Below are 16590 nucleotides of genomic sequence, written 5' to 3' on the forward strand. Positions count from 1 at the left end.
AACGTTCTACTGCAGTAATAGGAAAACTTTTATTTTAGCAACCCTTCAGTTAATTGAAAAATGTGGAATAAAAATGTAATAAGAAATGAAGTCGCATTTACGTAGTAAACCACCTTTCATTCTTAACGGAATTTCACAAAAAAAATTAAAGTCGAAATACCAGTACTTCTATATAATAGCGCATATATTCCAATACAGTGAAATAAAAACATATTGTATTTCATTAATAAGAACGACGCCATATTTAATGAAAAAATTGCCTATACATTAATCTAATCAGGAGTCCGGTCTCAACCGGCACAGAATTATTGAACATTAGGAAAACTGCAAAAATGTACGGTTTGTTGCATACAGCAGAAATGATTTTTTAAAATAGGGGGTTTTACGGACAAAATATCCCAAAACTCCAACTTCCGCATTCTTCAAGAAACAGATGTATTATCATTTAAAAACTAAGATTGCTCCCTTTAAAAATGAATGAAGTGTAATTTTCTAAATGCTAGTTCGAAAGTTCTAGCATTTAATATATTTTCCTCTAATATTTTGCCAAAGAGCCAATTACAAAAACTTCAATTGAAGTGAACGGGAGTCAAACTATGCAGTATTTGGCAACAAAAGCTTCAAAAAAGTTACAAAATAGTCTTGACTGAAAAATATTAGGACCTGATTTGGTAGAAAATTATAGTAAATTTGAATGGAAGTACGCGAAAAAAAGTTATGTAGCATTATGCTATATTTCACCCTAAGGAGGAAAATTTGGTAAACACCAAAATTTCTCACCAGGGGGAAAATTTGTTGGTAAACCAGTCTTTGCACTTGAGGGCACAAATCCTAATTTCTTACACAGTTGCGTTTTGGCTTCGCCTCATCAGAAACCGACACAAACTTTTTGTCGGAATAGATTAGCGCCGCCTTGACACAAATCCATTAAAACTAAAACACACTTTGTGTTTCAATCGAACGACTGATCAAACGTGATGTCCCGTCCGAGCAGAAGTTCTGTTTATGCCGATGAGACACAGTGAAGCCGAGACTTGTCTTGGCTTAGCAGGCCTATGCGAAAGCACTATACTATATTTCACCCTAAGGAGGAAAATTTGGTAAACACCAACATTTCTCACTAGGGTGATCACGTTTGATGACGTGTTTACCAAATTGATATCGAAAACGATTCATAATTCCACGATTTCCAACAGAAATCGAGAGAAATGATTCACTTTTAAATTGGATTTAAGAGTAAGCATGTATTGTTTTTAAATGATCTAATAATTTTGTCTCTATTTGGATCTTGCATTTTATGTATTTGAAATGGTTAGTTTATGAAGTTTTACTTAGAAGTATAAAATAACTAGTCCAAAATAAGTCGTAAAAATAATAGCGTCAAAATATTTCGGACACAGCTAGATTTTCTTTCATTATCAATTAGAATAATCAAAATTATCACTTTATCATTTTATTGCGGTGCGGTTGCGGTAAAACCGCGCGGTAAAAGCTCTTTCCCGCACCGCATCTGCGGGAAAAAGTGTCTCACCGCACCGCTGATTTTGCGGTGCGGATGCGGTAAATACCGCGGTTGCGGTAATTACCGCAACCGCGACGAACCCTAACTAAAAGTGCCAATAAAAATACTCGAAATAAATGACATACTCGACAAGGCTGAAAATTCAAGTTTTGAAGTAGAATACTTCTAACGTTTCAATATAGGGGCCTCGTTTCAAAATTTTTGGCCGGTATTTTACCCGAGACTTTGAACGCAAATATCTGGTGTTGTACTGAAAGGAAACTTTAGATTTTTGCACAATCTGATTAGAAATATGTGCAACAATTGTGTAACTAATTTTGTAGAATGTACAATTACTGAAAATATCGGAAACATTCTATTTTGTGAAAGCAGGTATTAGGATGATGAGCCCATTTTCGCTATGTTCCTATTATCACCCCACCCATTTGAAGCCGTTGGTTAGAGCAGTGTCTGCCATCTTTGTTCAACGCATTAAGTCAAATGGTAGCGCAACAATAGGAGCACTCGATTCGAGTTTTCGTTGCGCTCAAACACGAGAATAACACTGTTTTCAGCGCATTTGTGTTATTATATTGATTCCTAACAACGATGCAAAGAAGTTGATGTCAATTTTTACGCATTCCATTGATTGTAGGCCGAGAAATTGATGAATTAATGAGGCACCCCGCTTAGTATGGTGAAAATAGGCACTTTACCCTATCTGTTTTATGATTGGTTCGTACAATTCGGTTACAAGCGAGCCAGACTAGTTCCTCCTCTCTGTCGATGAAAGTTACCTTTTTTGTTCGACGGCCGGCCCCTTTGGCTTCGAACATAAACTGTATCAAGTATAAAACCGGGGGTCGTATGCAAGTACGGCATCATTCGTGTGTTGCACTCGTACTGGCTACAACAACACGTTCTGTCGGCCGAATCTCAGTTTCTCGTCTAGCGCGAGGTACAGATTGCCTTTCTTTTGCTGTTGCTGGATGAGCTGACCAAACATACCGTATCGTAAGGTACCACAAAGGCCTTTATCAAGTATACCAGCTCGAAGTAATTCCTCGCCAGCTGCCACCCACACCCCACATCGGTCCTTTTCAATGCCACCAAAACAAATCCTTGTAAAGAATTGAATTTAAAGATTCCCTAACAGGTCGAGTCAAGTTAATATTGGAATCTGCTGATACCAAGTCGAATCAAAATTCCATAGCTAATCTCTTTATGATCAAGCGTTCGAACATTTGTTTCTAAATAGTATAGAGCAAAATTTTCAATAATAAATCATAGAAAATTGAAATTCTAATTCTTAAACAATAAATTGAGTGACCCTGAAAAGGGCCTTTGGATTCTTTAGATAATTTAATAAAAGCTGTAGCCTTAAACACGTTCTACACGGTGACTCGCTTGACGTGAATAGCAGAGATTAGTTCTTCCAACAATCCTTGTAACGACGGATCTCACGGAGAGCGACTGTTCCCGATTGATAACGATAAGTTTTGTTCACTCCACGACTAACCGGTGCACTTTAAGCGCAGCCTTCGTTGCCAGCTGCTTTCGAGGAGCCTTCCATCCAGTTGATTTACGAGCAGTCTGCTTAGTACGATCGTGTTCGTTGGTAGACGATTTCCAGAGAAATGAGCACGATTACGGTAAAACACAATAAAACGCTCAGATACAGTATTCCTCTTCATACTAGCTTGGCTCGCACTGAACAACCAATCAGCAAGGAGTGACGAAAAACTTACCCTCTCCTCAACTATATAAAGAACACATAGCGGCAAAAGGCATAAGTTCCACAAGATGTTTCTCTTTAGTGAGCGTATTGGGTTAGAATTGTGTGATTCGAATTTTCGTTGACGTATCAAAATTCTGCTTGTGTTCGCATAAAACATAAAAATCTGTCAATAATTTTTGAAAAAGTGCGTTAAAACAAATATTCGTCCCACTCGAAGCCGGTCTTCAGTTTCCTGTGGGCCGAATTCATCCTCTGCTGAAGAAAGGAAACTACGCCGAAAGTGTTGGAGTGGCAATACTCGTCTATCTGGCGGCACCGAAAAGAAGCATAAATTGAGCATTAAACCAACCCTTGTACAAACGTCCTTTTCAGGACGACCACATATTTGTAATAAAGAAAAAAATTGAAATCTTTCCTATGGTACATATTGTTCTAGAAATAGAATCTCAAAGGATGGATTACATGTTGTACAATGCAGCTTGTTGATATTTACTTGTCAATCAATTCAATTGGATTAGGTAATGATCGAAATACTTTCGTAAACCAATTGACATGAAAATCAGAAGCATCATGTCGAGGATATTGTTTTAAAATTCCATAAGCTTAAATAGAATTCTTGATTACTGTTCAACTAACCAGATTATTCAAAGACGTAACTATCAAATATATGATTCGCTTAAATGTACAATGAAAAAGAAACGATTTAGTGAAAGCGTCAATCTGAGCCTTGATTGATCGTCTACCGCTCGACTGGCGCGAGCGAGAATATTACTGGTTTTTAGTATTTTCTGTTCCCTACTTTTTAATACCACGAAACGAAACTTTACAAATTTTAAGAGGGAAAGAATCGGTGTTTCTCATCAAAACCCATACAAAGTCGGTAATTTTTTTTGCCCTGGAGATGAAGACCTTTGAAACGCAGGTGATAGACGCAATAAAATATTAATGCAAGAAACCCGTGACTAAACGCCATGTTTCTTTAATTGATCCACCAATTTAACATTTTCATTATACGGTGCAGAAAGAAATCATAAACGTTTTATAACGCTACAGCTACACCAATCATGCCAGTATCGCACCCATGGACAACAATTCAATCCGGAAATAGAGAGCAGAAGTCAGCAGCATCCAACGAGAATCGAATCCAGCCCATCATTCGCCAAAGTGAACATAAACGGTCCTTTTCAGGACCATCATTATTTTAATGAAGAATTGATTAGAAGTCTTTCCTTTTTCCGAAAAATTCCGTTGAAAACCTACATCTATCTATCTATCTATATATATAAAAGTCAAAGTTTGTATGTATATGATTTATAGACTCCCAAACGGCTTAACCGATTTCCGTAAAAATTTGCACACAGTAGGTATTTGTTATGGGGCGTGTTTGTGAACTATTATTTGGAGATTATATGCCCGCCAGATGGCGATTTGGAACAAATTGTGTTTTCCTTCTATTTCGTGGAAAGTCACAGCCGCTTTGTCACGCATTCTAAGCCGCTATTCATTATTCCGCGCTGTTTTTTTTACAATAGAGAAGACCTTAACGTCCTAGCCCAGCACACGTGCTATTGGTAGGGTCCAATCTACCACACGGGGTGCACTGGGGGCGTGTCGGGCTCGAATGGTGACCAGCCATTAATACCTACTAAACTCCATTGGGCTCCGCCATCATTCCTCCCAGGAACTACCTCTTGGTATTACTTCTGGGGGATGGCTGTACTAAATGTACCCATTCACTCTCACTCACGCGTTCATACATCCTGTATGAGGCTTACTTGGGTGCTCTCTCTATCGCACTTTGATTCACTCTCAAACACTCCCACATGAGGCTGACTTTTGTGCTCACCTTTTACGTTCCATGCGAGGCTGACTTGTGTGCTCACCTTACTCATTCCTTGCTAGGCTTTCTTTTGTGCTCGCCCCACCCATACCATGTGAGGCTGACTTGGGTTCTCATCCTATCACCTGATTCACTCTCAATCGTGCCGCTCTATTGTACCTTTGTCACTCCCCCTGGCATCCCATGTGGGACATTTTTCTTAGGCCCCACTTCTGACATACCATGCGAGGCTGACTTGTGTGCTCACCTTTTTCATTCCTTGCTAGGCTTACTTTTGTGCTAGCCTCTACCATACCATGTGAGGCTGACTTTTGTGCTCACCCTTAACATGCCGTGTGAGACTGACTTGGATGCTCACCCTTTCACTCCTCTGCCACGCCATGAGGTATCGATAGCTAAGTCCCAACATACTACGCTACGACCCTCCCGTCTTGGCATGAGGCAGTCCACTTATACGCCTATCCACTCACTCTTCTGTCTTGCTTCGGGGTGGCTGGGTTTACCCCTTACACGGTTGCCATTCGCTGCGCCAAACCTGCCTCGGCATGAACAGACCATTCACTCCCTTTTATGCTCTTGGCCTTTTTCGCTCCAGCTAACCAATCACTAGTTAGCCGTGCCCGTCGTCTGTTGCTCGGTTCGCCAGATTACCTGTAGCCTACTGGCAATCTGGATGGTAGCAGCCGAGACTGCGTTCCACTTCTCCACCGATTGACACATCCGCTGAATAAGGGTATCAGGGGTTGTGTCCCAGCCACAGACGTCAAGCATTGCTCTTCTTTCGACGTCGAACCGATGACATACGAACAGTATGTGTTCGGCAGTTTCGTCTACACCTGGGCAGTCCGGGCAGACTGGGACCTCCGCGTGCCCGAACCTGTGGAGGTACTGTCGGAAACAGCCATGGCCTGACAGGAATTGTGTCAGGTGAAAGTGAGCTTCCCCATGGGGTCTTCCCACCCAGCTCGATATGCTAGGTATCAGCCGGTGGGTCCACCTACCTTTCGAGGATTTGTCCCACTCACGCTGCCATCTGGCGACCGAGGTCACCCTGGTGCACTCGCGGGCTCCCCTATTTCCACGTAGCTCAAAGCACTCCTCATCTTCCCGAATGACCAGCCCGACTGGCATCATGCTCGCTATCACGCAGGATGCATCGTGTGATACCGTGCGGTAGGCAGATATCACTCTGAGGCACATCACGCGGTAGGTGCTCTCCAGTTTCTGTAGGTAACTGGTTACCCTCAGTGCTCTTGACCATGACGGGCCGCCGTACCTGAGGATAGATACGGCAACGCCTGCCAGTAACCTACGTCTACTGGCGCACACCTTTGAGCTGTTGGACATCATTCTCGATAGAGCCGCAACAGCAGTCGACGCTCTCTTGCATGTATAGTAGACATGGCTGCCGAAGGTCAGCTTGTCGTCTATAATGACTCCGAGAGATTTCAGACTTCGCTGTGAAGTAATCGCGACTTCTCCCACATGGATAACTGCATGTTGTGCCGACTTGCGGTTGTTGACGATAACTACCTCCGTCTTATGATGAGCGAGCTCCAGGCCTCTCGCGCTCATCCATTCCTCCACCGTGCTGATCGCGTGTTCTGCGGTTAGTGCTACCCCAAGGGTTGACTCCCCGTAGACCTCCAAGGTTACGTCGTCAGCAAAACCGACGATCTTGACTCCAGGAGGGAACTTCAGTCTCAGAACCCCGTCATACATGAGGTTCCATAGCACCGGGCCTAGGATCGAGCCCTGCGGGACTCCGGCGGTAATCGGAACCCTTTTCTGACCGGCATCGGTCTCGTATAGCAGTACGCGGTTCTGGAAGTAACTTTCCAAGATCCGGTACAGGTAGGCTAAGCCGGTGTAACGAGAGCGCGATGGCATCCCAGCTTGCGCTGTTGAATGCGTTCTTCACGTCGAGTGTCACTAAGGCACCGGATCGAATACCTCGCCTTTTTCGTTGGATCGCTATCTCGGCAGTATTTATCACTGAGTTGAGAGCGTCCACTGTGGACTTACCCTTCCGAAAGCCAAACTGGTTGCTTGACAGACCGTCCGTACCTTCCGCGTACGGGGTTAGCCTGTTGAGGATGATCCTCTCTAGCAGTTTGCCAGTCGTGTCGATCAGACAGATTGGTCTGTACGCCGATGGGTCGCCTGGCGGCTTCCCGGGCTTCGGCAACAGCACCAATTTCTGCCTTTTCCATCTATCGGGGAAACGGCACTCGTCAAGAGCGTTGTTTGGAACTCCATCCGGCCCTGGAGCTTTGTTCATTGCTAGGGATTTAGCCACTGCGAGTAGTTCTTCATTCGTCTCCGGAGCCACCATTTCGGCCGTGCCCGCACTGTCTCGTAGTGCAGGTGGCCAGGGGCTTGTGGCTCGAGACGGGAAGAGTACTTCGATAATCGTTGCCAACCGGTCCGGAGACCGTTCTGGGGGTGAGGAGCCTCCTTTGGTCTTGGCCATCACAATCCGGTAGGCGTCACCCCACGGATTCGCGTTGGCACTCTCACACAGGTTGTCGAAACACGCTCTCTTGCTGCTTTTAATAGCCTTGTTGAGGGCCAATTTCGCAGCTCGAAACACTTCACGGCGGTTCTCTCTTGCATCCTCGGTGCGAGCTCTTTGCATCCTACGTCTAGCTCTGAGGCAGGCTGACCGTAGAGCTGCAATCTCGGCACTCCACCAGTATACCGGGCATCTACCGTTTCTTTGCAGTGTTTTTCTCGGCATAGTGGCGTCTCACGCGCGTGATAGAACAGCTACCAGCGCATCCCCGCTTAGACTGTCGGTGTTGGCCTCCAGTCCCAGGGCCGCGGTGAAAGCTTCGCTGTCGAAGTGATTGGACTTCCACCCGCGTACCTGACAGGGATCTCTCGTCCTCGGATGCTGCACACCATAGTTGATCTTAAAGCAGATTGCTAAATGATCGCTATGGGTGTAGCCTTCGTCTACCCTCCATTCCATGCCTGGAGCCAGACTCGGGCTGGCAAATGTTAGGTCAATCCACGCCTCCACTCCGTTTCTACGGAATGTACTAGCGGAGCCATTATTAGCTACCACAATATCGAGTTTCGCAAGCGCCTCCATTAGCGCTTGACCCCTGCTATTTGTACAGCGGCAGTGGGGCACTGCCCAAGCGTTAAAGTCTCCCGCTATGACTACCGGTCTCCGGCCCACTAGGTCCGACGAGAGCCTGTCGATCATCTGGTTGAACTGTTCTATTGGCCACCTTGGTGGGGCGTAGCAGCTGCAATAGAACACACCATTGATCTTGGCAATCGCCACACCCTCGGCGGAGGAGTGTATTACCTCTTGAACAGGGAACCGTCCCGTTGTACAGATTGCCACCATTCCAGACCCGTCCAACACCCAATTGCCGTTGCCGGCAGGGATGCTGTACGGGTCTGATAAGAGGGCGACATCTGTCCTCGACTCCGAGACCGACTGCCACAGCAGCTGTTGGGCTGCTGCACAATGGTTAAGATTTAGCTGTGTGACGTTCACGGCTTCTTCTTATTTAACTCACCGAAGGGACACGAAGGTCCGCCCATAGCATGTTTATGGGCTTGCTTCTTAGCGGTGCAGATAAGGCACTTGTGTGCCTTAGTGCACCCCGCTCTTTATGTCCCTCCTCGCCGCAGCGACGACATAGTTTGCTCCTATCTATACCTTTGCACTCGTATGTTTTGTGGCCGGACTCAAGGCACCGATAGCACCTATCCACTGAAGGCGGCTGGGGTATACTAATGGGGCATACCGACCAGCCGATCTTCAGCTTCCCTTTCTCGGTTTGCTTTTTGGGATCCGCCTTCAGTAGCCTGAGGTAGGCTACTTGGGTGCCAGAGGGTCCATCTCAAAATCGCACAGAGGCCCGCTCGACTGTGACGCCGCATTGTTCCTTAACGGCTGCGACGACATCTTCTGCGGTCGTGAACTCGTCCAGATGCTTGCACTGGAGAATCATTTCCGCCCCACCTGACTTGGGCGCCCTCACCACCCTTTTGGCATAAGCCTGCTGTTTCTGTCTTGCGACACGAACAGTTTTTCGGAGTTCCAGGAGACTCTGTTTTAACTCCTTGCTTATGTTTTGCTTTGCGCTAGTGTACTCGATTATTGAATCGAGCTGCTCCACCACTTTGCGCATCGCCGATAATGGCCCGTCCGGTGCGTTGGTAGGGCTATTTCCTACCGCTGCTGGGGGGTCACTGGTGCTTTCAGATGCAGCACTCATCGCTCCACTCCTCTCCCCACGGGGGGAGACCTCGCCAAACCACCTCTAGCGAAGGGGTTTGGCACCTCCGTTTGTTTACTATTTTTATTTTTGTTCTCCATATCAAATCCCACGAGTCGCGCGAGAATAAATGTCCGCCACGCCAGAGCTCCGTATTAGCGTGGTAAGGGACGCTTACTGTGGGGGTTGCCTAGGTACCCCACAGGCTCCGTTAACGATCGAGCATCTTTTTCACCCCCTCGATCACTCATCCCTCGGCACGGGTCGCTTCACGCCTTGGAATTGGGGTTATGACCTACCTTGCTTTACGTGGTGACCTCGGCCCAGATCATCACAACCATCCTCCTTTGCCAGGGCTTTGGACCTGTAGCTCTGGTTCTCAATAGTTCCATGTACGTATATTATTACAGACATGCCACTATTGAGATCCGTCATTCGCTAGCGGAGTTTATTCCGCGCTGTATTTAAGCTCATTCGTATTCGAATGACATTCTAGAAAGCATTTTCTACCTTCTTCGTACAATCATCACCTTTGCTGTCACTTCCACATATACAGTGTGTATTATACACACACGTATAGCGGTATTCAAAACACGTCCGCTCATGTCGAGTCAAATCCAATTTTAAGGAATATTAAAGCAGATTTGAACGGTTTGTATTTTAAGCGGTAGTTTTGTTTGTATTTCAGTTTGTATTTTCGGTGATACAGTGAAAACACGTTTTTATGAGCCCCAATTTTGTCAGCATTTCGACCCGATTTCGTCGGAGCCAGGATTATGAGGCTATGTCTACTGAATAATGTTGAATATTTTAACTGCTTCGGTTTATTAAAGAAAATCAACCAAAAATAAACCAAGGAGGCTGATAAAAACGGGTCTTCGCTGTATTTATTTCTCCTTTAACTTTATTGACAGACATTATTGTTTTTTGTTTTCCTCAGTGGTTTTACTGATTCTGTCGATAAAAACATAGCATTGTTGTTATGAAATTCGAAATTCTGCAGATGTACCGAATAGTCAAATTTACGAAAAAAAAGAAGAAAATCTTTTTCATCAACATTTGTTTTTTTTCTTTCGTTAGTAAACAATAGAAATCATTTGAAATGCCACCCAAGAAATCATCTATCGGAAGATCAACCAGACATGCATTGCAAGTGGCAGCTATTAGGGATACAGAAACTGCTGAACGGCGCGCTGAATGTATTGGAAATCTTCGAACAAGAGCCAGTAGATCAAGAGCTATTGACTCAACTGAACAGCAAACTGAATGGCTTGAAAGCATGCGCTCAAGAGCCTCTACTTCACGAGCTTCTGAATCGACTGAACGGCGAGACGATCGCCTTGAAAATCAACGCACACGGTAGAGTCGATCACGTGTGAGGATCGATTTGAAATTGGCAGCATTTAATTACGACAAAGACTATGATTACAGTACTCATCCGAATATCGTGATTGGTGATATGGATAAAGTTTGCGCTCATTGCGGAGCATTATTATTTATCAAAGAAGCACCTGGCATGTGCTGTTCGGATGCAAAAGTTCGATTGCCACCATTGGAACAGCCGCCAGAGCTACTTCTTTCGTACGTCTCTGGAACTACTACGGAATCGAAGCATTTCTTGAAAAATATTCGTGGCTACAACAACTGTTTCCAAATGACATCCTTCGGAGCAACTAACATTGTTCGCTTCGACGGGGCTCCGACGACATTCAAAATACAAGGACAAGTTTATCATAATATCGGTTCACTTCTTCCACTACCCGGTGAAGATTCAAATTTCTTGCAAATTTATTTTATGGGCGACGAAGCAGCAGAAGTTGACCAACGTAGCAAAATTTCGAGCGGAACGAAACGATCAATTATTGAAGCGCTGCAACATTTATTTCACGAACGTAACGAATTCGTACGCTTTTTCAAACGGCATTAGATCGGATGATATCGGATGATCATCAAGTCGTCATCAGGACTGATAAAAGACCGTCAGGTGAGCATGAACGGCGGTACAAAGCCCCAACAATCGACGATGTAGCGATTGTAATGGTCAAAACCGAGTTTGAACGGCGAGATATTGTTCTAAGCCGACGAGGTGAAAATGGAAAATTGCAACGCGTTTCGGAAACACACAGGTCTTATGACGCCCTTCAATATCCGATTTTGTTTTGGCAAGGAGAAGCCGGCTACCACTTCAACGTGATGCAAATAAATCCAGCAACAGGTGCCGAAACATCAAAAAAGGTGAGTTTATATGGTGTTATATCGTTGCTCAATCGGGGCAAATAAATGAAACTTGTTATTCTATCATTTACGAATGAGAAGAAAATGTTTTAAATGGATAATATTTATATCACAGGTTTCTTCGATGGATTTTTATGCATATCGCATTATGATCAGAGTCGAACCATATAATCATATCTTGAAATGTCGTGCACTATTTCATCAATTTCTTACTGATATGTATGCAAAGATAGAAAGTGAGAGACTTCTTTTCATCCGTTTGAATCAAAAGAAACTTCGTGCAGAAGAATACATTCATTTGCGTGATGCTATCGCGAATGACGGAAATGCTGATAACGTTGGGCAAATGGTCATACTCCCAGCCACGTACACCGGAAGTCCAAGACACATGGAAAGTATGGACGTCCAAATCTTTTCATTACGTTTACATGCAATCCAACTTGGCAAGAAATCACCAATCTACTACAAAATGGCCAATCATCCATTGATCGTCACGATCACAAAAAACCACATTTACGGAGAAACGCGCTGCTGGATGTATACAATTGAATGGCAGAAGAGGGGTACTTAATTTTCATTTTTAAATTCTTTACCTAAAATTGCTAATTACTGTGATTCATTTCATTAGGTTTGCCCCACGCACACATTTTAATCTGGCTTTCAGAAAAGTTGATTCCAACTCAAATCGACGATGTTATTTTCTCCGAAATTCCCGATCCAGAAGAAGATGCAGAGTGGTTTGATGTTATCGCGAAAAACATGGTTCATGGGCCATGCGGCGCAATAAATCCCAGCTCACCATGTATGAAAGATGGTAAATGCACGAAAAAATATCCACGGGAATTTGTTCGGGAAACACAAACCGGTGATGACGGCTATCCGAAGTACAGGCGACGCAAACCAGAAGATGGAGGGCACACAGCTACTGTCAACGTGAGAGGTGCTGATATTACTATCGATAACAGATGGATTGTGCCGTACACACCATTGCTGTCGAAAACTTTCAAGGCACATATCAACGTAGAAGCATGCATGTCTGTAAAATCGATCAAATACATTTGCAGTTACATAAACAAAGGCAGCGATATGGCAGTTTTCGAAGTAACAAATCGGAATGCACCCGCATCTGTCGATGAAATCGAAAGATTCCAAACGCTACATCAGTAGCAACGCAGCTGTTTGGCGAATTCTCGGGTTCCCAATTCACGAACGCCACCCAACTGTTTCACATCTCAGCGTTCACTTAGAAAACGGTCAAAGAGTGTACTTCACAGAAGCGAATGCAGTACAGAGAGCCGAACGACCACCGGATACAACATTAACCGCATTTTTCAAATTGTGTGCTGCTGATGAATTCGCACGAACATTACTGTATCACGAAGCTCCAAAATATTTCACTTGGGATACTTCAAAAAAAGAGTTTAAAAGACGGAAACAAGGCAAACCAGTTCCCGATTATCCCGGTGTACGCGCTTCTGATGCTTTGGGACGAGTATATACAGTTCATCCAAACAACGCTGAATGTTTTTACTTGCGAATGCTGCTGCATGAAGTCCGGGGACCAACATCGTTCCAAACGATCAAAACTGTCAATGGTGAAGTGTGCAAAACGTTCAGAGAGGCATGTTTGCGACTTGGTTTGCTGGAAGATGACCAACATTGGGATAATACTTTAACCGATGTATCCGTTTCATGTCGCCCGGAACAAATACGTGTATTGTTTGCAATTATTTTGAAAACTTGCGCGCCTTCTGATCCGAACACTCTTTGGGAAACACACAGAGAAAGCCTCAGCGAAGATATACTTCACGAAGCACGCCGAATCTATCCCGACGCACAATATACAGATGATATTTTCAATCAAGCACTCATACTACTTGAAGACAAATGCATTTCCATCAACAATAAACTACTCTTCCAACTTGGTTTACCAGTACCGGTACGTGGCAGAAACGATATTCAAGACAGAGATGTGTTGCGCGAAAGACAATACGACGTTCAACAGCTACGAGCATTCGTTGAAAATCAAAAAGGGCTTTTAACTGATGATCAACGGCTCGCGTACAATACGGTAATGGAGCGCGTAATAAGCGAAAACGGTGGACTCATATTTCTTGATGCACCAGGCGGCACAGGCAAAACATTTCTCATGAATTTGATACTCGCCGAAATTCGAGCGCAAAATGAAATTGCATTGGCTGTGGCATCTTTAGGAATTGCAGCAACGCTACTCGATGGCGGACGAACAGCACATTCAGCTTTCAAGCTTCCCCTTAATTTGAGTTACGACGAAAATCAAACTTGCAACATTGGCAAAAGGTCAGGCATGGCCACTGTATTGCGCACGTGCAAGCTAATCATTTGGGATGAATGCACCATGGCACACAAGCGAGCACTCGAAGCACTGGACCGAACATTGAGAAATCTGCGTGGTGTTGAGCAACCAATGGGAGGAGCTCTCATACTACTTGCTGGTGATTTTCGTCAAACATTGCCAGTCATTCGAAGAGCGACACCCGCTGATGAACTCAACGCTTGCCTGAAAGCGTCAGCACTTTGGAGACATGTGCAGAAAATCAATCTATCGACCAACATGCGTGTGCACTTACTTCGAGACGAATCTTCGGAAACATTTGCCGAACAGCTTTCGAACATGGGTGATGGCAAAATCCCAATCGATCCTCAAACCAGCGAGATATCATTTCCACAAAACTTCTGCCAATTGCAGCCTTCAATTCAAGATGTTGAAGCGAGTGTTTTTCCAATGATTTCACGCCAAATGGGAAAACCCGAAACATTGTTTACCCACTCGCTTTACAATAAAAAATAAATAAAGATATTATTTCTACTCTTATAATATACTCAGCTGAACAAATTTAGTTGAAAGTCGCAGCAACACGCGACGGGTATTAGCTAGTCTATATATAAAAGTCAATGTTTGTATGTATATGATTTATAGACTCCCAAACGGCTTAACCGATTACCGTAAAAATTTGTACATAGTAGGCGTTTATTATGGAGCGTGTTTATGTGCTATTGGTTGGGGATTATCTGCCCGACAGATGGCGCTTCTGAACAAATTGTGATTTCCTCATATTTCGACGAAAGTCGCTGAAACGCGCGATGGGTATTAGCTAGTATTCATATAAATAGTGTATTCTACTTCACTCTGGTTATGTCTCTGACATTACCCACCTATCTTTTTGCCTTTCTCATATAAAGAAAGGCTATGCAATCACTGTAAAAATCGACTTTTTAACCGAGGCCCGGAGGGCCGAGTTTCATACACCATTCGACTCAGTTCGTCGAGATCGGCAAATGTCTGTGTGTGTATGTGTGTGTGTGTGTGTGTATGTGTGTGTGTATGTGTGTGTGTCATTTAAACTCACACAATTTTCTCAGAGATGGCTGAACCGATTTTCGCAAACTTAGTTTCATCTGAAAGGTATAACGCTCCCATAAGCTGCTATTGAATTTTTAGTTGATCCGACTTCCGGTTCCGGAGTTACGGGTTGAAGAGTGCGGTCACACAGCAAATTCCGATATAAACTGGTACCACCATGATGTTCAAATGATGTAAAACATATTAAAATTGATGTAACATTACTCTAGTTTGCGGGTCTGTATCACTAATGATCAATCAAAGTAGCTTTGACCACATTGGCCACCTATGACGGTTCATGACGCCCCCGGGGAACCCGCCAAGTTCCTAAGCTTATATCACACCCATTCGCCAACGAATTCTCTACCGATTTTACAAACTTGATTTCAAATGAAAGATACAGTAATGCCATTGACTGCTGCTGAATTTCATTCGGTTATGACTCTTGCTTCCGGAGTTACAGGGGTGTTAGTAAGGATACACTGGAATTTCCCATATAAATCGGTACAATCGTAATACCTCAGAGGCTAAAAACTATTAAAATGGTCACCAAATAACTTCTAATCGCAGATCTAGATCACTGATTGCCAATCAAACATTCTTTGAATATATTGTCCACTATCGACGATTCCGGAAGTCCGGAATTCCGGGCATATTCCACAATTAAAGTCAAATCGATTCTTCGGTGATGACTGAACCGATTTTCTCAAACCAAGTCTCAAATGAAAGGCAAAATATGCAGTTGAGTATTGCGTCACCGCCCCTCCCCCCCCGTCTTGCCCTTACACCTCCCTCCTTCATCACTCCCCTCCCCTTGGACCACCCTCACGCCCGCATTTCCTTCATCCATCCCGTATACCGAAATAAGATGAAGGATTTCTGACGCATCCTCCACTCCCACTCTACTAACCCCCCATTCCCTACACGTTCAAACCCATTCCACCAACCTTTCCAAATTATAATCACATGAACATAACATTGAACTCATGCTTATTAAGCTAATTAAATATTATTCTTTTGCCTTTCTCATATAGAAAGGTTATGCAATTGCTTCAAAAACCGATTTTATAACCGAGGCCCGGAGGGCCGAGTCTCATACAACATTCGACTCAGTTCGCCGAGATCGCAAAATATCTGTGTGTATGTATGTGTGTATGTATATGTGTATGTATATGTGTATGTATATGTGTATGTATGTATGTATGTATGTATGTATGTATGTATATATGTATGTATGTATGTATGTATGTATGTATGTATGTATGTATGTATGTATGTATGTATGTATGTATGTATGTATGTATGTATGTATGTATGTATGTATGTATGTATGTATGTATGTATGTATGTATGTATGTATGTATGTATGTATGTATGTATGTATGTATGTATGTATGTATGTATGTATGTATGTATGTATGTATGTATGTATGTATGTATGTATGTATGTATGTATGTATGTATGTATGTATGTATGTATGTATGTATGTATGTATGTATGTATGTATGTATGTATGTATGTATGTATGTATGTATGTATGTATGTATGTATGTATGTATGTATGTATGTATGTATGTATGTATGTATGTATGTATGTATGTATGTATGTATGTATGTATGTATGTATGTATGTACGTATGTATGTTTGTATG

At 43.5% G+C, this 16590-nt stretch overlaps 1 protein-coding gene across 1 annotated transcript; it reads left to right on the top strand.

Annotated features, from left to right (window-relative positions):
- Positions 1-12669: 12669 nt before the first annotated feature.
- LOC131680442 (uncharacterized) lies at positions 12670-14385 on the top strand. Its single transcript, XM_058961157.1, has one exon. The coding sequence runs from the start codon at positions 12670-12672 to the stop codon at positions 14383-14385; it is 1716 nt and encodes a 571-aa protein (XP_058817140.1).
- Positions 14386-16590: the final 2205 nt, after the last annotated feature.

Source organism: Topomyia yanbarensis, chromosome 2, assembly GCF_030247195.1.
Source record: "Topomyia yanbarensis strain Yona2022 chromosome 2, ASM3024719v1, whole genome shotgun sequence".
NCBI lineage: Eukaryota > Metazoa > Arthropoda > Insecta > Diptera > Culicidae > Topomyia > Topomyia yanbarensis.

What these genes read in the sequence shown, in the direction of transcription:
- LOC131680442 (XM_058961157.1), top strand. Translation starts at nt 12,670, where the DNA reads ATGCACCCGCATCTGTCGATGAAATCGAAAGATTCCAAACGCTACATC.